Genomic DNA, 24,558 nt, shown 5'->3' with positions numbered 1-24,558 from the left:
TTCAAGGTATAAAAGCCCCTGTTTTCAGCAATGACACGCTGCACTCATATTTGAGGTCAGCCTCAATGTTTCACCCCATAAATGGATGTATAGTTTACAGGTACCTTACAGCTGGACCAAAGGATCAAGTAGGCAATACAGGCTGTTTTTGTGAAAGTGCGTGGGAATTTAAGACATGACCACAGTGCACATCCTGCATTGTGAACAACAAAGTCACACCCAGTTCACTGTTATGCTAGATGTACATTTCAGCCCTGTTTTTGGAAGGATTCATTGAAGTTTTAAAGGTTAATTTATAGGGAGGGGCATCGTAGGTGCTATATAAATGAAAGTTATGAATGAAAAAGCACAGGACAAGTGAGAGAATGCTGATTCACTCACCAAGATGCAGTGATATAAGTTGGGGGAGAGGGGAATAGCAGCCAACTCAAGGAATAGCCATGAGATTAACTTGAGATTTTTTAGATTTAGATTTTATTGTCATGAGTTCTCAAGTACAGGAGAGTGTAGTGAAAAGTGTATAATGTCGCCACTCATCGTTGTTGTGGTTGTGTTGCCACAGACTTACCAGACCATAGGGACTGCTCTCTCATTAGAGAGAAGCAACTAGTGGTGATTTAATCTGAGGGTCACCAGACCTCAGGTGAGGGAAGAGGTTGAGAAGGAGAGTCCTTCATGGTAACCTCAAACCAGTGATGGGAATTGAACACTGCTCTGCAAACCAACGGCCCAGCCAACTGAGCTAAACCGGTTCCCTGCCACTCATGGTACAGAATAATAAAATAAACAAACTTTAAAAAATTAAATATAAAAACAAAGGAATCAAGTAATACTTAATATAAACTAGTCTAACAATACAGGATTGTAGTATAACATATGGATAAATACAGTTTAGCTATTCAATCTTCAAATAAAGTAATTAGATGGGAGTCTGATGGAGATATCTAAGATAGATTGAAAATGTTGGCCTGAAATTTCTTCAGCACTGCTCTTTCTCTGCCTTTCTAAGTTTGTACAAAGGTATTTCCACTGCACTTCTGTTCTAGTTCCAATGAAGTGGGAACAGTTTAGAAATTGATGCTGCTTTTGTCCATGTACACGCCCCATTAACTTTTTTCCATGATAGCATTTCCTGTGGCCAATGTAAACGTGCCATACTGCAAGTATACTTTCCTGCAGCATACCCTCTGGTGAGAGGGTGTAATTGCAGCATGACCTGCCTTCATTCATGACTTCCATTATAAATATAGACACATAAATTGAAATATAAACAAATGAAAATCATTATGAAAGGACACATTCTCCACACAGAAGTTAGTAGAAACTTGTAACTCACCTCACCCCCGAGAAAGCCGCTGAGACGGGAGGCCAGAGGAGGGATATCTGGGTAAGGGGATTAAGCTAGAACCAAGACAGAGTGATGAAATTCAGATACAAAGCAACCATGGTCTAATGGCTGGACAGGTTTGAGGATTGCATGGGTTAGTCCTTGTACTCCTAACTTTATTTCAGGCTACACTGCGACATCAAGAGCAGGAGGTACAACCAGACAACAGACAAATTCAGGACTGATATCAAGAGCTTCTACATTTGTTAAGTAATTATCAAAACCTGGAATAGGGCTTCTGAGTTGCATAGTTGTGCCAAGTACCCAGGTGCCAATTGAGAAATAGTTGCCAATACTGTATTGGGAGATAGTAGAGTCATTACAATGCATGGACCAAATGGCCTGCCTCATCCCTATGTAATGTATGTTCAGCTCAGAGTTATTGGTTATTCAGAATTAGATTCTGAGACCTTCGTGTTCATGAGACATATTACTATGCCACATGTTGTATTTACTCATTTCAACATTTTCTCTGATGTATTTGTAATCCTTCTGACTTGAATATTTTCACCTTTCTGCTTCCCTTCGCTGTTTCACCGTTTCCTATGTAACACGAAGTCACCACACAATGCATTCAAATTTACCATTAATTTTTGGAATTAGCCCTCCCCCATTTATCCACCCTCAGGGACGGGCACATTACATGCTGGCTTAGAACAGTAGATCAATCCAAAGTAGTTTTACCAAGAAAGAAAGAAAGAGAACTTGCATTTCTATAGGTGTTCTTCTTGTCGTCAAGTTGTCCCAAAGTGCTTCACATCAAGTAAGTACTGAAAGCTGTTGAAAATACATCAGCCTCCATCTGTGAAGAAGAAAAGGACGAATGTGATGTTCAAAACAGTTTGCATTTTGCCTCACTCTGACCAGAGAACTCATTCATCACCCTTGGTTGAAAGAAATCCAATCAGATCTTACACATCTATTTGAACAAGCAGACTGCTGTCAGTTTACTGTCTCTTTAACACATCCAACAGTGCAGCACTCCCTCAGTATTGCCCTGGAATGTCAACCGTGGTCCCCAATAAGGGATCTTAGAACCCATACACTTCGGTTGTAAATGACACAATTATTATCATTGAGCCACATGGGTAAAGGCCAACAAACAGATTTCTAATCCATAGAAACATGTCAGACCTTGCAGCATTTTTTCTGATAACAGGCTGTTTCACTGAAAGTGCAGGTTATGTTTGTCGACATGTGCAGGGACCTCACAAAAAACATTCTCGCTACACACACATATGTTGTTTCCATCCAATTTGGCCAAACTGATTCTACCCTTCTCCTTCTCATTCCAGCCCAAGGGATGCAGACAATCTGTTGCAGTGGGCTCAGGTAATAAGCCCCTTGAGCAGCACCAGATACCGACCACGAGCACGGGGATGTATGAACTCGTTAAAGGTCGACACATTTGCAAATGCAAATAAAGGCACAGTGCGGCACCCTCCACATCGAACACACTGAGTACGTAATGTCCATTGCACCAGTTCGGGGGTCTGCCAGAAAGGGAAGAACTGGGGATTGTCGTTGATGGAGGAGCTTATCAGAATCTGGTAGCAGCCAGCTGTGTTGTGCTTGTGCTGTGGCAGCCCTTTCACATGAGCCTGGGCAGCATGCCAGCAGGATAACAAAAGGGGCCTCTGTGTCAGCCTACTGCTCAGAGTAAAGCATGGTGAAGCTAATTGAGGTTTGTTTATTTGTTTAAGCAGAGGCGGAGAGACTAGTGAGCTATCTCCTCCCCACTCTGAACAACTTTAACACCTTATAATTGATTGCCTTCATTAGCACCAAATCAAATGAGAATCTATTGCCTACTATCCACGCCGATTACCTCAATCATGCCACAGGCTTTTTAAAACTGCTTTTATGTTTAGTGTAGTTTAATTCACACTCCAGAGAACCAGTGTCTGAGAATCCATTCCTGGCCATTAGTGTGCTAAATCTGCCACCCTTGTCATAAAGAGAAACAACCAGGTCTATGCTTGTTGTGAGATCTAACAGTGTTAAACACCAGGAGCTGACTCATGGGATTATCAGTGACACCGAATGAAAGAGCTTTCATTTATAAAGCAATTTTCACAACTTTGAAACATCCCAGAGCATTTTACAACCACTTTTTTTCCAAAAGTGGAGTCCCTGTTGTAAAGTGTGATTGCAGACAGCAAGATCCCACAAACAGAAATGTAAAAATGATTCATGTGATGATCATTGATTTTATTTGATGGACTTGTTAGGTGACATATACTGTATCAGAGTTAAAAAATCACACAACACCAGGTTATAGTCCAACAGGTTTATTTGGAGGCACTAGCTTTCGGAGCACTGCTCCTTCATCGGGTGGTGGTTGATCAGCATTCCAAAAGCTAGTGCTTCCAATTAACCTGTTGGACCAAAACCTGGTGCTGTGTGATTTTTAACTTTGTACACCTCAGTCCAACACCGGCACCTCCAAATAATGATATTTATCAGGTAGTAGACTGGGCAGAACCCAGGATGAAGATGGGTTCAAGACCCACTCCTGAGACTTGCTGATGCTCAAGTGGTGTACTGAGGGGATGCTTCATTGTCGGAGATGCCCTGGTTCAGTTCAGGTGTGAAAGCTAGGTCCTCTCAGGAGCACATAAACACTCAAAGACAGACGGGGAATGTACAAACACTTGGAATAGGAGTAGGAAGAGGTAGTTCATCCCTTTGACCCTACTCTGTCATTCAATAAAGATTACGGGCGATCTGATGACATTCCCACTTATGTACCAATAACGTTTCACCCCATTGTTTAACAAGAATCTATCTATTTCTGACTAAAAACATTCAAGGACACTACTCACATCACTTTGTTTTAGGAAAAGAATTCCAAAGATTCACAACCCCTTGAGAGAAAATTTTTTGCCTCATCTCTGTTTTGAATGGGCGATCCCTTATGTTTAAACAGTGCTTGCTAACCCTAGACTCTGCCACAGGAAGAAACAATCTTTCTGAATCCATCCCATCCAGCTCCCTCAGTACCTTGTATGTTTCAATCAAGTTACCTGTTAAGTTGATACAAATCTGGTCTGTCCAACCTTTCCTCATAAAACAATCTGTCCATTCCAGGTATTAGTCTGGCAAACTTGCTCTGAACTGCTTCCAATGCATTTACATTTTTACTTAAAGAAGTATTAAGGTTTTCCTGGTGTCCTCACCAATTTATGTTCCACAATCATTAAAAATGGATGATCACATTTGCTGTTTGTGGAGTTTTGCTGTGCACAAATTGACTGCAATTCAGAATGTCTTCCTTCATTGTGAAACACTTTGGGATATCCTGGAGTCACAAAAGGCACAACAGGAATGCAATACCTTTATTTCTTTATATTGACTGTCAGCAATGTCAGTAGCTCGTGCAGAGCCACAAACACCACTTAGACAAAGTTGGAACTCACCCACAGCAGTTTGGCACAGACAAGGATAATGATGGAGACACAAAACTAAATGGTTAGAGATAGATCTGCAGCTGGAGACATTGGACAGGTTAAACTAAGAGCTTTTTAAAGAGTTGACTGACAACAGCAGCCCAGATTTTCATTATGTCTGCAGGACTTGGGTTAAGGATCAGAGCTTGAGGAGCTAGGTCTGAGGAAATTTGAGAGGATGTTCCACGGGTCTTGGGGGACACTTGTATGGAAAGTTCATGGGCGGCACGATGGCTCAGTATTTAGCACTGCTGCCTCACAGCGCCAGAGACCCGGGTTCAATTCCTGCCTCAGGCAACTGTCTGTGTGGAGTTTGCACATTCTCCCCGTGTCAGCGTGGGTTTCCTCCAGGTGCTCCAGTTTCCTCCCACAGTCCAAAGATGTGCAGGCTAGCTGAATAGACCATGCTAAATTGCCCGTAGTATTAGGTGAAGAGGTAAGTGTGGGGGTCTGGGGGGGTTGCTCTTTGGAGGGTCGGTGTGGACTTGTTGGGCCGAAGGGCCTGTTTCCACACTGTAAGAAATCTAATCTAATCATAATAACGGAATGCATTATGGAGTCAAAAAGCAAGGCTCAGGTCATAAGACCATAAGATATTGGAGCAGAGTTAGGCAGTTCGGCCCATCAGGTCTGCTGTGCCATTCGATCATGGCTGATATGTTTCTCAATCTCATTCTCCTGCCTTCTCCTCATAACCTCTGACCCCTTTACTAATGCCCCTCTTAAAAACACTCAATAACTTGCCCTCTGCAGTCTACTGGGGCAATGAGTTCTACAGATTCAGCACCCTCTGGCTGAAGAAAGTTCTCCTCATCTCAGTTTTAAAGGGTTGTCCCTTCACTCTGAGGCTATGCCCTCCAGTCCTAGTCTCTGCTACTATTAGAAACATCTCCTCCATGTCCACTCTAGCCAGGCCTCTCAATATGCTGTAAGCTTCAATGAGACAATAAATCTTCATTCCCTGACTAGGAATCGAAACCAGTGTGTGGCAGTGAGAGCGCCAAATCTTAACCACTACACCACTAGGGATGGTCTACGGACAGATAGCATTTGATCTGGAGACAACGACATGAATGCACCTAGAATCATGGATAAAAATGAAAGCAAAGAAGAGGTTGTCAGAGGCTGGTGTAATGGATAGGAGGTTGGAGGGAGTGGGAATGGACTGGGATGCTAGATCTGATGGTGGACAACAAGACATTGACACACCCCATGGCCTTTAATTCCAGAGAACAAAGATGTGAAGATGGGTGCTGCGGAGGAAATGGAAGGTGGTGGGACGCTGGGAGGCATCTTGCGTCAAAATGAGAACCAAGGCTCATGCTTAAATTGTGGTGGCAGAGAAGTAAAATTTAGGATTTTAGGAGTTGGAAAAGATTTAGATGAAGGATGGGGCTGGTTCAAGGTAAGGAGAGCAAGAAAGAAGCAGCAGGGATTTAAGCAGAGAAAAGAATGAAGGAGAGGTTAGTGATGGCTTTTTGAGTGATTAAGATCATTAAAATGTCAGGGCCTTGTGAAGCATTAAGGAAGTATGACTTTCCCTTTCTAGCAGTGTATTTCAGGTCAACAAACTCAGAGTTTAAAAAAAAAATTCTCATTTCAACTCTGTTTCTTTTTTTTAATGTATTCTTTAATGGAATGTGGACATCACACTGGCTGGACCAACATTTATTGTCCATCCCTAATTGTCCTGGAGAAGGTGGTAGTGAGGTACCTGATTGAACCACTGCAGTCTGTGTGGTGTAGGGACACCAATGCTGCTGTTAGGAAGAGAATTTCAGGATCTTGACTGAGTGACACTGAAGGAATGGTGATTTATTTCTAGGTCAGGACGGTGAATGGCTTGGTGGAGAATTTGCAGGTAGTGGTGTTCCCATGTATCTGTTGACTTTGTCCTTCTAGGTGATAGGCTTCATGTGTTTGGAGAGTGTTATTGGAGGGGCCTTGCTAAATTGCTGCAGTACATCTTGTAGATTGTACACACTGCTGCTACTGAACAAGGTGGCAAAGGTAGTGAACGTTGAAAGTTAATTTTGCTGGGAGATTGGGGGCTTTAGAGCTATAGAAAGAAGCTGATTCGACTGGGGCTGTTTTCCCTGGAGCATCGGAGGCTGAGGGGTGATGTTATTCAAGGTTTATAAAATCATGAGTGGCATGAATAGGGTAAATGTACAAGGTCTTTTCCATGGGGTGGGGAGTCCAAAACTGGAGGGCATACATTTAGGTGAGAGGGGAAAGATTTAAAAGGGACCTAAGGGGCAACGTTCTCACACAGAGGGTGGTGCGTGTATGGAATGAGCTGCCAGAGGATGTGGTGGAGGCTGGTACAATTGCAGAATTTAAAAGGCATTTGGATGGGTATATGAATAGGAAGGGTTTAGAGGGATACAGGCCAAATGCTGGCAAATGGGACACAATTTATTAAGGTTATTGGATCAGCATGGACGAGTTGGACCGAAGGGTCTATTTCTGTGCTGTATATCTCTGTGATTCTATGATAGCTTGTGTGCCAATCAAGCCAGCTGTTTTGTCCTGAGTCATGTCAAATGTCTTGAATGTTATTGGAGCTCATCCAGGTAAGTGGAAAGTATTCCATCATAATCCTGACTTGTGTTTTGTAGATGGCGGACAGATTAATAATTGGCCAATGGACAGACAACAGGGAGTAGAAAAAAAATTGGGTGTTTGGTAGGCTGTGATTAGTGGTGTATATGGGCCTCCAGATGTTCACAATATATATCATTGATTTGGAAATGGAGATGAAATTCCCAAATTTGCAGATGATATAAAGCAATGTTGGATTGCATGTTGTGAGGAAGATGTAAAGCTTCATGAGGATGGGCAGGATTGGCAAATGGAAGAATATAATGTGGAAAAATGTGAGGTTATCCATTTTGGTAGGAGGTACTGAGGTAGATTTATTTATTAAATGGTATGAGGTTGGAAGTGTAGATGTACTAAGGGACCTAAGTGTCCCTTTCTGTAAGTCCCTGAAGACTAACACGTAGGCTCAGCAAGAGGTTAGAAAGACCAGTGGAATGCTTGCCTTTATTGAAAGAGGATTTGAGGAGAACTGAATTCTTGTTTCAATTGAATAGGAAGCTTGGTGGGGGGTGGGGGGGAACTTGACTGTTGTGTCATAATGATAGTATCCCTACCTCTGACCAGGAGGCCAGGGTTCAAGACCCTCATGCTGCTGACATCTGTAGCAACATCCCTGAACAGGGCTGTGGAAGCTCAGATACTATAGAGATTGATGGATTTACGATTACCAAAGGTGTACTGCGTTATGAGGAATGGGGTTGGGAAAAGACATTGAAGGATTTGATCAACAATGATCATTCTGCATGGTGGGATAGGCTCGATGGGCTAAATGGCCTACTCCTAATCTCATTAAGTCAGACATTTGGGACAGGTGTTATCCTTACTATGATATCTTGCTGGAAATCAAGCCCTGCTATTCCAGAGTCATCACAAAATTAGAAATGATATCAAGGTACACAAAGTCTGATATACTCAGGTTAACAGAAAATATGGACCAGTTTTCTGTTCAAGGAACAATCATAAACTACAAATAAATAGATTCTAACTACATGTAAACAATTATGAACTGTTGACATATAATTCTACTAACTAAAACTCATCCCCATTTGAAAGCCCCTACAAACATACACACGTATCCAAATTCAGACAAAAGTACAAATGGTCTTATGGATGGTGAGGAAAACAATTCAACGGCACCAGTCCTCAAGAGTCAATGGAGGGATTCCTTTTGTTTCCTCAATCCTATTGTTCTCTGAGCTTTTCTTGTGGGCGATTTCATTTCTTTGCAGGAGGCACAAAATGATAATAAAGTTGCAGAATATAAAGTCTCCAGCTTATTGATTAAAAGCAACAACACACAAGCAACTGACGTTTGGATTTTTGCTGCAGAGACACATCACCTCCCCTTCCAGAAGTTCAAGAGTTTCTCACTGTATCATTCACACCCACAAACTATCCAGTTACCAAGAAAACAATCAGAGTTGTCATCAGGCTGATGACCTGATGGCACCCAAAACTGGTCATAATCTCACATACCCATCAGCAATTCATTGTGGACTGAACTGCACTTTGCAAACAACCCCGAGTGCCGTACTATTTACGTTTCCACCACTGCTTGAAAAGAAAGTGTAAACATAATTAAGAATTAGTTTCATTAACTTGCCTTTTAAAAATATAGCAATTCCAACTCAGCCCTTTGTTGTAAAAGCATCCATTTCCCAATTCAGCCATAGAGTCATAGAGATGTACAGCGTGGAAACAGACCCCTCTATCCAACCCGTCCATGCCGACCAGATATCCCAACCCAATCTAGTCCCACCTGCCAGCACCCAGCCCATATCCCTCCAAACCCTTCCTATTCACATACCCATCCAAATGCCTCTTAAATGTTGCAGTTGTACCAGCCTCCACCACTTCCTCTGGCAGCTCATTCCATACACGTACCACCCTCTGTGTGAAAAAGTTGCCCCTTAGGTCTCTTTTATATCTTTCCCCTCTCACCTTAAACCTATGCCCTCTCGTTTTGGACTCCCCAACCCCAGGGAAAAGATTTTGCCTACTTACCCTATCCATGCCCCTCATAATTTTGTAAACCGCTATAAGGTCACCCCTCAGCCTCCGACGGTCCAGGGAAAACAGCCCCAGCCTGTTAAGCCTGCAGTAAACTAAACAGATATAGTCTTTACATACCTCCACCCTTATAGGATGAAACACCATTTCATAATATGTGATATATGATACACAGTCAAGCATTCATTTATCCTCTCCCTGACGTTGTTAAGTCACCCCAGTTCTACAATGACATGGGGCTGCTCTCATATTAGACAGAGTGAAGTAGTGGTGGTTTAATTTGAGGATCACCATGCATCAGGTGAAGGAAGAGCTCAAGGATGAAAGTTCTTCATGGAACATCAGCTGGTGTGGGAATTGAAACCACGGGTTGGACCGAAGGGTCTGTTTCCATGCTGTACATCTCTATGACTCCAAGACTCTCTATGGCTGAATTGGGAAATGGATGCTTTTACAACAAAGGGCTGAGTTGGCATTACCCTGCATTGCAAACTGGTAGTCCAGCCAACTGAGCTAACTGACACCCTCAACCACCTTTGGACAAATTTGCACAATCTTAGCATTTCTTAAACTTTGAACCTACTCAGGACAAAGCATCTATAGATTTTTTTAAAATCTCTTCCAGCAATGTGACTATTCTTTAAATTAAATGGTTGAAACAAAAGATTGCATTTGAATAGTCTCTTATTCTGATTTTAAAATTTGTCAATGAATGCCAGTGGATTACAGTCAATGTAAATTCGTGTTCTGATGTTATTGTGCCAGACAAGGATTTCTAAATGCTGAAAAGCCAATGATAATCTGAAAATCTCCTTTTCTACAGTAGAGAACTTCTTCCGATACTGATTAGGTTTCTTAGAGAAGAACCCCCATTGACTTCTGAATTCCTGACTTACCATTCTGTAACAAGTCTGCACCTACACATCCCAAGTCACCAGCATCACAATTTGGAATGTCTGAAAAAAAAACAAGGTTCACGTCAACAGTAGTTCATTTAAAAGGATTGCCTTTGGCTTCTCAAAGGCTGCCTGGCATTCTGCTGACCAAGTCACTTTTGCTTGTTTCCTTCATGAATTTTAAAGTACAGCTACTGTGCTGAAATTATGCTCGAATTTCCAATAAACCCACATGTTTCTAAAAGCCTCATGTTTCCAATTTAGCTTTAGGAATGGGGAATTCTACTGGAGCTTTCATTTTTGCTGTCCTTTGCAAAATACAACAAACCTCCGAGGTAAGTTACTACAGCTTTTGCAAACTCATTTTTGGCCAAATTTATTACTAATCCAGCTAACCGTAATTGCTTAAACAGATTTTTTTATTTTCTCACAAGTTCTTCCCATGTGTTACTATACATCATGACATCAGTTCAATAAACTACTCAGTCACTACTACTTGATTCATAAATCTTTGGAATGCAGTCAGGGTATCTTCTAACCCAAATGGCATTACTCGATATTAGTATAACCCATTTGTTGGGTCAGAAGTGGATATTTCTTTAATCCTTGATGTTAATAGCATTTGACAGTACCAGTTCAACAGATCAATCTTTGAATGAAGCAATGCCAATCCTAGTGAAACAGTCTTCTAATCATGGAATTGGTGTATGATCCTGTTCTTGTGACCACATTTACCTTTCCATAATCTAACAGAATCTAGGTGATCCATCCAGTTTCAGATCTAATACTACAGGTGAACTATAGTTGCTTAGACTACAGCTTAGACTAAGTGATCCAATAGGACTTGATTTTCTGTTGCTACCCGAATTTGTTTTTCTTGGCCCAACCAATGATGCTGTTTAGCAGTACTGGCTCCTGTACATCATTCTACATTGTTTTGAGAATCGTCTATGTCTCCTTTTACCTCACTCTTATTGTCTGTGTGATGATCTTCTACTCTTATTACCAGCAACATTTGTTCCTTATCCTCGTCCCTGCGATGATATGTTTGCGACATGTTTATGTGACGCCAATTATTCTTTCTACAAACAGAAGTATTTATCAGATAAGTCACTTTACTAACCCTCCCAACTGCTTTGTATCAACCACTAAATTGAGGTTCACCTTGCTAAGCCGACAATCTCAATACTTTATCTCCTCCTTAAAACATTGTAGTTGTAAAATGTTTAGCTGCCCATTCTTTCATCTTCTTTTTCGAATGCTCTTGTGCCACCTGCCCTCGTGAGTCTTTCTAGAAACATGGGCATATATTGCAACATTGAGGATTTGTCTTTTCATTTCAAGAACTGTTCCCTCATCAGCTTTATCGACCTCTAATCTCTTGATTATAAATCAAGAGGTCATGTTGCAGCTGTACAGGACATTGGTTAGGCCACTGTTGGAATATTGCGTGCAATTCTGGTCTCCTTCCTATCGGAAAGATATTGTGAAACTTGAAAAAATTTACAAGGATGTTCCCAGGGTTGGAGGATTTGAGTTACAGGGAGAGGCTGAACAGGCTGGGGCTGTTTTCCCTGGAGCATCGGAGGCTGAGGGGTGACCTTATAGAGGTTTACAAAATTATGAGGGGCATGGATAGGGTAAATAGGCAAAGTCTTTTCCCTGGGGTCGGGGAGTCCAGAACTAGAGGACATAGGTTTAGGGTGAGAGGGGAAAGATATAAAAGGGACCTAAGGGGCAACTTTTTCACACAGAGGGTGGTACGGGTATGGAATGAGCTGCCAGAGGAAGTGGTGGAGACTGGTACAATTACACCACTTAAAAGGCATTTGGATAGGTATATGAATAGGAAGGGCTTGGAGGGATATGGGCCGGGTGCTGGCAGTGGGACTAGATTGGGTTGGGATATCTGGTTGGCATGGACAGGTTGGATAGAAGGGTCTGTTTCCATGCTGTACATCTCTATGACTCTTAAGTGAAATGGACTAGACCCAGTAAATTCATTTGAGGATTTTTGTTAGCAAACAGTAAGAAATCTAATCTTTTGTCCCAATACTATCGGTACTTGCCTAATCATAGTTTTGATGGTACCTCTCCAAAGTTGCATGTTTGCAGATGATATACAGTTGACTTCAATTGTCTTATACCCAAACTGCTCACGATCTCCTGACCTTGTGATGGAGGGAAGGTCATTTGATGAAGCAGCTGCAGATTGTTCAGCTTAAGAGGTTGTGAGATTCCTGTGGTGGTTTCGTGGGATTGAGATGACAGATCTCTTCCTTCATGTTAGTTTCAACTCCAACCAATGGGGAGATTTCTCCCTGACGTCCATTGACTCCAAAGGGCTTTGATGCCACACTTGGTCAAATGTCTCATCTCACTGCTTTGACCAATTATCATACATATGTGACCACTGGTTAATGATATCCCTGACCTGGAACTATGTTCTGAGAAGGTAAACGAGAATCTACAAACATCAGAAATAGTAGCAGGAGTGTCACATCTGGCCCCTTCAAGCCTGCTATGCCATTCAATAAAATCATGGTTGATCTCTTCATGGACTCAGCTCCACTTACCCGCCTGCTCACTTTAACCCTTAATTCCTTTGATGTTCAAAGATCAACCTATGTTTGCCTTGAAAACATTCAAAGATGTAGCCTCAACTGCTTCACTGGGCAGGAAATTCCACAGATTCACACCCCTTTGAGTGAAGAAGTTCCTCCTCAGCTCAGTCCTAAATCTGCTCCTCCTTATTTTGAGGCTATGCCCCCTAGTTCTGGTTTCACCCGCCCGTGGGAACCACCTCCCTGCTTCTACCTTATCTATTCTCTTCATAATTGTATGTGTTTCTAAAGATCCCCCTCATTCTTTTAAATTCTAATGAGTGTAGTCCCAGTCTATTCAATGTCTCCTCATATGTCAACCCTCTCAACTCCGGAATCAATCTAGTGAACATCCTCTGCATCCCCTCAGTGCCAGAATATCCTTTCTCAAGTAAGGAGACCACAACTGTACACAGGTGTGGCTTCACCAGCACTCTATACAGCGGCAGCATAACTTCCCTGTTTTTAAGTTCCATCACTCTAGCAATGAAGGACAATATTCTATTTGCCTTCGTAATTACATGCTGCACCTGCAAACCAACCTTTTGTGATTCATGCACAAGGTAATCCAGGTCCCTCTGCACCATAACATGCTGCAATTTTTCATCGCTTAAATAATGGTCCATTTTGCTGTTGTTCCTACCAAAATGGATGACCTCACATTTATCAACATCGTACTCCATCTGCCAGACCTTTGCCCACTCACTTTACCTATCTATACTCCTCTACTGATTTTCAGTGTCCCCTGCACACTTTGCTCCAACACTCATCTTAGTGTCATTTGCAAACTTTGACACACCACATTTGGGCCCCAACTCCAAATCATCGATGTAAATTGTTAATACTTGTAGTTCCAACACTGATCCCTGAGGCACACCACTAACTACTGATTGCCAACCAGAAAAACAACCATTTATCCACACTCTTTGCTGTTAGTTGACCAATCTGCTATCTATGCTAAAATATTACCTGTAATGCCATGCACCTTTACCGTATGCAGCAGCCATTTGTGCAGCATTTTGTCAAATGTCTTGCACAAATCAAAATACACTACATCCATCGTGCTTGTAATGTCCTCAAAGAATTTCAGTAAATTCGATAAACAGTCCTGCCTTTCATGAACCCATGCTGTGCCTGCCAGATATATGGATCAGATCCATTTGTAATTTTCAACATCCTGATTAAATCTTTCTTTTATTTTCTCTCCTTGGTGGAAAGTGATCACAGGGAGGGGGGAAGGGGGGGAGGAAGAGGGGTGGGGGGGGGGAAGGAAGAGGGGTGGGGGGGGAAGGAAGAGGGGTGGGGGGGGGAAGGAAGAGGGGTGGGGGGGGGAAGGAAGAGGGGTGGGGGGGGGGAAGGAAGAGGGGTGGGGGGGGGAAGGAAGAGGGGTGGGGGGGGAAGGAAGAGGGGTGGGGGGGGAAGGAAGAGGGGTGGGGGGGGAAGGAAGAGGGGTGGGGGGGGGAAGGAAGAGGGGTGGGGGGGGAAGGAAGAGGGGTGGGGGGGGGAAGAAAGAGGGGTGGGGGGGGGAAGGAAGAGGGGTGGGGGGGGAGGAAGAGGGGTGGGGGTGAAAAGACGGGTGGGGGTGAAAAGACGGGTGGGGGGTGGAAAGACGGGTGGGGGGGGGAAAGACGGGTGGGGGGGGGAAAGACGGGGGGGGGGGGAAAGACGGGTGGGGGGGGGAAAGACGGGTGGGGGGGGAAAGACGGGTGGGGGGGGAAAGACGGGTGGGGGGGAAAGACGGGTGGGGGGGGGAAAGACGGGTGGGGGGGGGAAAGACGGGTGGGGGGGGGAAAGACGGGTGGGGGGGGGAAAGACGGGTGGGGGGGGGAAGACGGGTGGGGGGGGGGAAAGACGGGTGGGGGGGGAAAGACGGGTGGGGGGGGAAAGACGGGTGGGGGGGGAAAGACGGGGGGGGGGAAAGACGGGGGGGGGGGGGGGAAAGACGGGTGGGGGGGGAAAGACGGGTGGGGGGGGAAAGACGGGTGGGGGGGGAAAGACGGGTGGTGGGGAAAGAGGGTTGGTGGGGAAAGACGGGTGGGGGGGGAAAGACGGGTGGGGGGGGAAAGACGGGTGGGGGTGAAAAGACGGGTGGGGGGTGGAAAGACGGGTGGGGGGAAGGAAGAGGGGTGGGGGGGGAAGGAAGAGGGGTGGGGGGGGGAAGAAAGAGGGGTGGGGGGGGGAAGGAAGAGGGGTGGGGGGGAGGAAGAGGGGTGGGGGTGAAAAGACGGGTGGGGGTGAAAAGACGGGTGGGGGGTGGAAAGACGGGTGGGGGGGGGAAAGACGGGTGGGGGGGGGAAAGACGGGTGGGGGGGGGAAAGACGGGTGGGGGGGGAAAGACGGGTGGGGGGGGAAAGACGGGTGGGGGGGGAAAGACGGGTGGGGGGGGAAAGACGGGTGGGGGGGGGAAAGACGGGTGGGGGGGGGGAAAGACGGGTGGGGGGGGGGAAAGACGGGTGGGGGGGGGGAAAGACGGGTGGGGGGGGGAAGACGGGTGGGGGGGGGAAAGACGGGTGGGGGGGGAAAGACGGGTGGGGGGGGAAAGACGGGTGGGGGGGGAAAGACGGGTGGGGGGGGAAAGACGGGGGGGGGGGGGAAAGACGGGGGGGGGGGGAAAGACGGGTGGGGGGGGAAAGACGGGTGGGGGGGGAAAGACGGGTGGGGGGGGAAAGACGGGTGGTGGGGAAAGAGGGTTGGTGGGGAAAGAGGGTTGGGGGGAAAGAGGGGTGGGGGGGAAGGACGGGTGGGGGGCGAAGAGGGGTGGGGGGGCGAAGAGGGGTGGGGGGGGCGAAGAGGGGTGGGGGGGCGAAGAGGGGTGGGGGGGGCGAAGAGGGGTGGGGGGAAGAGGGGTGAGGAGGAAGAGGGGTGGGGGGGAAGAGGGGTGAGGAGGAAGAGGGGTGGGGGGAAGAGGGGTGGGGGGAAGAGGGGTGAGGAGGAAGAGGGGTGAGGAGGAAGAGGGGTGGGGGGAAGAGGGGTGGGGGGAAGAGGGGTGGGGGGAAGAGGGGTGAGGAGGGAGGGGTGGGGGAAGAGGGGTGAGGAGGGAGGGGTGGGGGGAAGAGGGGTGAGGAGGGAGGGGTGGGGGAAGAGGGGTGGGGGGGCGAAGAGGGGTGGGGGGAAGAGGGGTGAGGAGGGAGGGGTGGGGGGAAGAGGGGTGAGGAGGGAGGGGTGGGGGGAAGAGGGGTGGGGGGAAGAGGGGTGGGGGGAAGAGGGGTGAGGAGGGAGGGGTGGAGGGAAGAGGGGTGAGGAGGGAGGGGTGGAGGGAAGAGGGGTGAGGAGGGAGGGGTGGAGGGAAGAGGGGTGAGGAGGGAGGGGTGGGGGGAAGAGGGGTGGGGAGAGAATGGGGGGGAAGAGAGTGGGCGGGGGAGGGGGGATAGAGACTGAAAAGGGTGGAGTGGGGCGTGGTGAGAGGGAGAGTGTGAGTGTGAGGGGAGGGGATGATTTTCAATGTGACGGACTTGGGGAGTGAGAGAGGAGGATGAAAAAAAACAGTAACAATGAAGTCGAGGTCCCTCTCTTTGTAACCCATAGCAACCGGGGGGTGGGAGTGACCCCTGACCCGGCAGCACATCGCCGGGGAGCAGCAAGATGGCGGCGGCGGAGTGGGACTGAGAGAGAGAGAGAGAGAGCGAGGAGCGAGGAGCTGGTCACGGCCAGCCCAGCCCAGCCCACACATCTCTGACATGCTCTCGCACTGTTAAAGGGAGCGAGTATCCGCTAATCCGGTGCGGCCGGGACCTGGTCCCGGTCCCGGTCCCGCAACATGTCCATGGAGGACCCCTTCTTCGTGGTGAAAGGGTAAGGCCGGGGCCGGGGCCTCCCGCAGCCGCTGTCCTCTCTCTGATTGACGGTGTCCTCTGCAAATCGAGCCCCCTCGGCATAATCTTCCGTCTTTACGGTTATTTGTTTCCCCCTCACCCCCCCATCACCCCCCTCACCTCATCCCCCTTCTCACCTCATCCTCCCTCACCCCCCTCACCTACCACCCCCACCCCCACCCCCACCCCTTAGGTGTGAATCGTTACCTTGATGAGTACTAAAAGTAGGGCTAGTAGGTCTTTCTGTGACCGCCCCCCCCCTGAAATTTATGAGCTAGCCCTGTTTGGGTGCTACAGTTGGTCTTTAAATCGTTTGGGTTCAGCAGCTCGGATTGTTATCATTTGATCCTTGCTGTGGTTGCCAAGGAAAGGGTTGTGTTCCCTCACACCTATGTGTACTTTCCAAGGTGTTGCCGGTTTGCAGAAGGAATGGTTTGGCTTAACTTTTAACTTGGTAAACCAGAAAATGGGTGTGATGGATCCCCTTCGAGCCTCCCCCACCGTTCACTCTGACCTGATTGTGGTCGCAACTCCACCTTCCTGCTTCGCTATGATTCACAAAGTCATACAGCCGGAAAACAGACCTGTTGGACCAAATGGTCCATGCTGACCGTAATCCCAAACTGAGCTAGTCTCACTTGCCTGCGCTTGGCGCAGATCCCCCTAAATATTTCTTATGCATGTCTTTTAAACATTGCAACTGTAGTGGCATCCACCAGTTTATCAGGAAGTTCGTTTGGAAAAAAATGAACTACTTTTGTGGAAAAAAAACTTTCCTGTCAGCTTAAAAATGTGTCCCCTAGTTTTAAACTCACCCACCCTAAGGAAAAGACTCTTGTCATTCACCTTATCTATGCCCCTTATGATTTTGAAAACCTCAATAATGTCACCTCTCAACTTCCTGTGCCCCAGTGAAAAGACATCCCAGCCTTTTTGGTCTTTTTTTTATATCTCAAATCCACCATTCCTGGCCACATCCTGGTAAATCTCTCCTGACCCTTCTCCACTTTAATAATATCCAACTATAACAGGATGACCAGAACTGCACACATACTCCAGAAAAGGCCTATCCAAAGTCCTGTGCATCTTCAACATGCGTCTCATTCCTATACTCAAAGGTCTGAGCAATGATGGCAAGTGAGCTAAATGCCTTCTTAACCACCCTGTCTACTTGTGATGCAAGCTTCAAAGAATTCTGTACTTGAACCCTGAGTCTCTCTGTTCTACAACACTACCCAAGGCCTTACTTTTAATTGTGTAAGACCTGCCTTTGTTTGTATCACCAGACTGCAATACTTGCATTTGTCTGAATTATACTCCATCTACCACTCCTTAGCCCACTAACTCAATTGACCAAGATTTTTAAATTATCTTAGATAACCTTTCTCACTGTCTACTCTTCCACCAATTGTTGGTACCATCTGCAAGCTTACCAACTAAGCCTTCTACATTCTCATCTAAATCACTTATATAAATGACAAATAAGGCAACCTGGTACCAAGTCCTGTTCTTGTTGGTCGGGAATCCATCTATATCTGCTTTAAAATGGCTCTTCCACCACCACTGTCTTGGGAAAGGGATTTCGTAGACTAACAAACCTTTAAGTGGGAGGAAAGAAAAACAGTCATTTCTGTCTTAATTGGAAGACGTTTTATTTCTAAATACTGTCCCCTGGTTCTATAATCTTCATCAATAGGAAACATCCCCTCAGCATCTATCTTGTCATGTCTCTTCAAGATCCTCTGTTTCAAGAAGATCGCTTTTATTCTTCTAAATTCCAATGAATATAATTCCTTCATAATGCACCTGTATACTTGGATACCTCTCTACTGCAGAGTTCTACAATCTTTCAGCTTTTTAAATATGTTTTGTTTCTATTCTTTCTAATAAGTCTAAAAGGATTTGAATGGAAATTTGATAATTCGTATCACGGGAATAAACAAGAGTGTGCTTAGGCAGTAGTGATTGGAAACCATTTTAGAATGAGATAGTGCTAGATGTAATTCGGTTTCAAAATACTTGGATGGAGAAAGCCAATTTTCGTTTTGAGAGAAAGTGATTTGTTTCAATAGTACCATTCACAAATACAAGGTGTCCCTGAACACACTGTAGCCAAAGATGTGTAGTTTGCTATTGCAGGAAATGCAGTAGCCATTTTTGTGCACAGGCTTCCACAATGAGCAATGGTATATGAGCAGATAATCTGCCTTTATGATGTTGATTGAGGAATAAATGTTAGTCAGGATAGTGAGGAAAACTCCCCTGGTCTTTGAAATAGCACCATGAGATGGAGGAGAGGAAGTGGTGGAGGCTGGTACAATTACACCATTTAAAAGGTATCTGGATGGATATGTGAATAGGCAAAGTCTCGAGGGATATGGGCCAAGTGCTGGCAAATGGGACTAGATTAGGTTAGGATATTGGTTGGCATGGACAAGTTGGACCAAAGGGTCTGTTTCCGTGCTGTACATCTGTATGACTGGGCCTTAATTTAACGTTTCACCTGAAAAACTACCTTGACAGAACTATATTTCCCCACAAATGCTCGAGAGTTGTGTTCAGGTCTTGGAGTGGGATTTGCTGTATTGGAGGCAAAAGTGTGGTCAATGGAGTCACAGCTGACTACAAAGGCATCTGGCTCAGATGTATTGGAATTAAAGTTAGCTGGTAAAGCAGTGACTGAATAATGTGAGACATTGAAGGCTGAGATGGTTTGAGTACAGACTAGACACATTTCCACAAGGGGTGAAGCAAAGGCTTCTTGGATTACCAAAAACATGATAAACAAGAAAAGGATGTAAATGATAAATGTCCATTCAAATGCAACAGAAAGCTAAGTATATAAGTGAACTGAGAGAGGAAAAGGGGGCAAAGAAAATGAAGAAAGATTAGTGGATGGCATAAAAACTATAGGTGTGACAGGAAATAGAATAATAGTGAATGGTCTTCTTTGAATTGAAGGGCGACACATAGTTGAGTTCCCCAAACAGTGATACTAAGGCTAATCCTTAGAGACCTATACTAAGATCTTTACTGGCGGCATGGTGGCTCAGTGGTTAGCACTGCTGCCTCACAGCACCAGGGTCCCAGGTTCAATTCCAGCCTTGGACGACTGTCTGTGTGGAGTTTGCACATTCTCCCCGTGTCTGCGTGGGTTTCCTCCAGGTGCCCTGGTTTCCTCCCACAGTCCAAAGATGTGCAGGTCAGGTGAATTGGCCATACTAAATTGCCCATAGTGTTCGGTGCATTAGTCAGAGAGAAATGGGTCTGGGTGGGTTACTCTTCAGAGGGTCGGTGTGGACTAGTTGGGCCAAAGGGCCTGTTTCCACACTGTAGGGAATCTAATGTAATGATATAATCTTGGATGATCTGGGCATAATTTCAGAACTTATAGTAGACAAGTTATGAAGACTTTGAGGAAGCCAGTGATAGACTTCAGGAGGACAGACGACAGGTTAGTTGAATGGGTAAACACAAGAAATTTAATGGACAGAAGTACAAAATGAAAGGCTTTCCTTGGAAGAATGAGGAAAGGCAAAGGTAAAATAAAGGGACGCTCCCTGAATGACATTGTCGCTACCTCTGAACCATGAGGACTGGGTTCCCGTCCCACTTGCTTCATGTGTCATAACATGTCTGAACAGCTTAATTAAAAAGTTAAGTTTTTGGTTTAGTCGTTTTATAAAGACTAAAAATATCTACAATCCTAAAGTGAGTGCAGGATCTGGGATTGGGTACAATTATTGACACTGATAAGGCACATTGGGACTCTGGGCTTTATGAATGCAAGTATTGTAGGAACACGAAAGGAAGGAAGTTATGATCACCTTCTATAAAACATTGTTTCAGCCTTGATCAGAGTATTTTGTCCAGTTCTGGTCACCAGACCTTATGAAGGATGTGACGGCATGAGAGTGGAAATCCCACCGTCCTGTTAGGAAGGAAGTTCCCAGTGACAGTGAAGGAATAGCAATATAATTTCAAGTCTGGATTATGAGTGGCTTGGAAGGGAGCTTGGAGGTGATAGTGTTCCCATGTATCTGTTGCCCATGTCCTTCTAGGTGTTAAGGGTCATTTAGTTTGGAAGGTGCATTTTAAGGAACATTTTGTTGTTGCAGTGCAGCTTGTAGATGTCACATTACTGCTACTGTGCATTGTTGTTGGAGTGTGCAAAAATGGAAGGGTTTAGTTGGGGTGCAAGTCAAGTGGAATGCTTTGTCCTGGATGGTATTGATCATGAGTGCACATGGAAAGTATTCTATCTCACTCCTGACGTGAGTCTTGTAAATAATGGACAAGCTTTCAGGAGGCAGATGAGTTACCCACCGCTGAATTAAGACCCAGTCTCAGATCTGTTGTTGTAGCTGCAGTATTTGTATGTCTTGTCCAGTTACATTTCCATTTCTGATCAAAAGTAACCCCAATATACCTATTAGTGGAGGAATTCACAGATGATTGCCCCTTGGCATTCAATGGTACAATGGTTGGAATCTGTCTTGTTGGAGATAGTCATTGCCAGGTGTTATTATTTTGTTTGTGGGATTTGTGTGTCACTAATTAGGTAAGGATTTATTGTTAATTTCTAACTGCTTAGAAGGCAGTGAAGAGTTAACCACATTGCTGTGAATCTGGAATTACATGTAGGCTAGATTCGGGTAAGGATAGCAGATTTCTTTGTCTGAAGGACATTAGTTATCAGCTTGGGTTTTTAACAATTGATAGTGGATGCCATTAAACCAGCCATTTATTCCAGATGTTTTACTGAAATCATCTTTCACCATGTGCCTTTGTGGGGTTGAGCCCATGTCCACAAAACATCATTTGGCATTCTGAACTTGCCTCATTAGACTCAGAGATTTACAACACAGTGTTCCTTCTGATGTTCCTTCCTCCTTGGTGTTCCTTCTGTCCACCAAGTCAAAAATAATTACCTAATCATTCCAATTCCATTTTATAGCACTCCTGAATACTTCTTAAATCTTGGAAGTTTCTGCCTCTATCACCCTTTCAAGCAATGAGTTCTAGATTCCTACCACCCTACAACCTCCTGTCCCTTAAATATATGCCATCTGTTCATAGACCATCCACTAATGGGAAATGTAGCTGTCTGTGCTGTGTATGCCCCTCTGTTCGCTACATCTCTATTATGTCATGTTGCTAGGTAGATTCAGCCTTTTAACTTTACTGTCACAGTTTGCTCGTTTTGGAGCACAAGCCCTGTATTGTAACTTCAGCAAGTTTGCACCTTATTTTTAGGTGTGCCTTGTGCTGCTGCTGGCATATCCTCCTGCACTCCTCTTGAAACCAAGGTTTGGTGGTAATAAAGAAGGGCTTATGCCCGAAACGTTGATTCTGCTATTCCTTGGATGCTGCCTGACCTGCTGTGCTTTTCCAGCAACACATTTTCAGCTTTGGTGGTAATGGCAGAGTGAGGGGTATGTCTGGCCATGAGTTTACAGATTGTGGTTGAATATAATCTGCTGCTGATCGCCCTCTGCACCTCGCTGCCCAGTTTTGATTTGCGAAATGTTTTTAAAATTTATCCCATTAAGTACAATGTTAGTGCAACACAGCACAATGGATGATATACTCCATGTGAAGACAGGACTGTGTCTCTACAAGGACTATGTGGTTACTCCCAGCTGTACTGTTGTGAATGGTTGCGCCTATGATTATTTGAAGCGGGGAAAAAATAGCAGGATATAGGGAAAGACGTGGGGTGTGGGGTAAATTATTTTTTCGGGGAACTAACAAGGGTACGATGAGTCAGATGCCTAATTCTGTGTTGTAACTTATTTATAATTCTGTAGATGTGCAGCTGGGGTATGGTGCGTGGTTCTGGTCTGAAATGTGTGCTCATTGTCCATTTGTGTGTGTGTGTGTAGTGGAGTTGGCATGCTGGTGGAGACAAGCTATTTGTTCAAGACTCCTCTGAAAAACTCAACACAGCTGTAGTCCCTTAACAGTGTAAACACATATTGGCCTAGGTTTACATTCAGTTCTTGGAGTGAGAACTTGAATCCATAAAGTCCTAAGTCTGCAGTGAGAACGATATCTACAATACCACTGTTGACTTCCCCCCCACCCCGGCCAAGACGCCAAATGCAAATGCATGAATAAGGCTGAGAAGCTGTTTCCCAATGTTTTAAGATTTGAACTATATTAAAAGTTAATTTGTACCAATTTCATGGTGTATTCTTTTTTCCAGCGAAGTGCAGAAAGCGGTGAGCACTTCTCAGGGATTGTACCAGAGATGGACCGAGTTACTGGCCGATCCCTCTTCAGCCAGCAAGGAGGAGTGTGACTGGACAACTAATGAACTTCGGAATAGTCTCCGGAGTATCGAGTGGGACTTGGAGGACCTCGATGAGACTATTAATATCCTTTATTTGCATATTAAAGTGATGGCTCCTTCTCAAAAGTCACTACAGACAGCAATGTGGCAGTTTAGCCTTGGGTAATACTGCAGCTGCTAATAGCTAAATGATGTTTGCAACAAATATCCATGTCTGGTTTAACAGATATGTTTCAAGGCTCTTAAAAGCAGGATGCCAAAGCATGTTGAAAGCTCTAAAGGTTCAAGGTAACTTTGTACAGGAGTACGGGAAGTGGGTTTGCTTATGATGTTGGTTGGTAAAAGTCAGGCCATGTGTTTTCCTGTATCTGAAGCCAACGGTAGGTGAGTTTCTGCACACGTTGACAGAAGCAGTGTATGAACACAGCAAAGCTACCTGTACTGAATGCATCCCAAAAAATAGCATTTCTAATGGCTAGTGTTTGAGAGACTAGAAGTGGGCGGGAATCTAAACAATTTTCCCATTAAATGGGGTCCTGGCAACAATATTGTAACAATTCCTGTGTTTCACCAAGCAAACTGAGTACCTCAATAACTCAGTAGAACTTGGCACAGTTTGGAACTGAATGCTACTTTGTGTTAGCCCATGGAAAATTTAACCGTTTGAACAAATTAGTTTTCTGTAGTGATGGCTATAGGCAGTAGTGGATTTACCATCTTTATAGAAAGTGGTTTGCATCATCCGAATGGAGGTTATGGAGTGGAAGATCAGTGGGTGAGCCACCCTCTTGGGTACCAAGTAAAGACAGGCCTTGAGAGAAGATTGATATTCTTGACTATAATGGAAGAAGAGTGGTGCAAAGGTGCATCATTGAGAGGTTGTCAGGCAATTTCATTTGGTGGTGCCAAGCCTACTATTGTGTCAAATTGCAAACCTTGTTTTGGCATGTATAGCTGCTGCAGTTGTGAGTCATTATATTTCATTGGGTCTGGTTAAACTCTTCAACATAGTACTATATAAAAGTATTCTATCAATACAGGCTGCTGTATGTATAATTTCTAATCCAATGTAAACACAAGTTAATTTGCCTTAACAGCAACGTATGTATTGTAGAGACAAATCCTCGGAAGTTTAACCTTGATCCAGTAGAACTGAGTAAGCGGAAAGCGTTCATCACCAATACGAAGCAAATTGTGAAGGCAAGTCCTGTTGCTGTGTTAACAGACAACTGAGACAGTGATGAATAACCGTGATCTAGAAGCAGTGGGTTGTGGGAAATGTTTGGTCTGGGAGTTGGCCAGGTGGAGAGATAGAGCAAGACCGAAAGTTTTTGTGGAGAGGCAGAAAGAAGTGTGCTTTTATATTAAGTCTTACCACTAGTTCCTTTATCGTTAAATCAATATGTTTGTATCTAGAGTTTCTGTGGTATTGTGATGGTTCAGTTACTAGATTAGCAATCCAAACTCTGGGTAAATCTCAGAAAACTGTATACTCGAAACTC

At 44.9% G+C, this 24,558-nt stretch overlaps 1 protein-coding gene and 1 long non-coding RNA gene across 3 annotated transcripts in view; one reads left to right on the top strand and one right to left on the bottom strand.

Annotated features, from left to right (window-relative positions):
• LOC140479446 (uncharacterized) overlaps positions 1-10,408 on the bottom strand; it is a 43,096-nt gene extending 32,688 nt beyond the window's left edge. The window contains exons 1-3 of the long non-coding RNA XR_011961039.1: positions 10,347-10,408; positions 2,097-2,189; positions 1,337-1,401 (exon numbers count right to left, since the gene is read on the bottom strand). This is a non-coding gene — a long non-coding RNA (uncharacterized lncRNA). The remainder of the gene's footprint in view (positions 1-1,336; positions 1,402-2,096; positions 2,190-10,346) is intronic.
• Positions 10,409-16,526: 6,118 nt separating this feature from the next.
• The window catches only part of stx6 (syntaxin 6), a 32,302-nt gene continuing 24,270 nt past the window's right edge, over positions 16,527-24,558 (top strand). The window contains exons 1-3 of one of the 2 annotated variants that reach the window (XM_072573414.1): positions 16,527-16,741; positions 22,970-23,139; positions 24,162-24,256. In XM_072573414.1, coding sequence (XP_072429515.1) covers positions 16,707-16,741; positions 22,970-23,139; positions 24,162-24,256 — 300 coding nt within the window. In that variant the 5' untranslated portion in view covers positions 16,527-16,706. The remainder of the gene's footprint in view (positions 16,742-22,969; positions 23,140-24,161; positions 24,257-24,558) is intronic. The other variant, XM_072573415.1, reaches the window with a different exon arrangement.

Source organism: Chiloscyllium punctatum, chromosome 7 (assembly GCF_047496795.1).
Source record: "Chiloscyllium punctatum isolate Juve2018m chromosome 7, sChiPun1.3, whole genome shotgun sequence".
NCBI lineage: Eukaryota > Metazoa > Chordata > Chondrichthyes > Orectolobiformes > Hemiscylliidae > Chiloscyllium > Chiloscyllium punctatum.
Note: the sequence above shows the minus strand (reverse complement) of the source record. Positions and strands in the feature narration are given on the sequence as shown.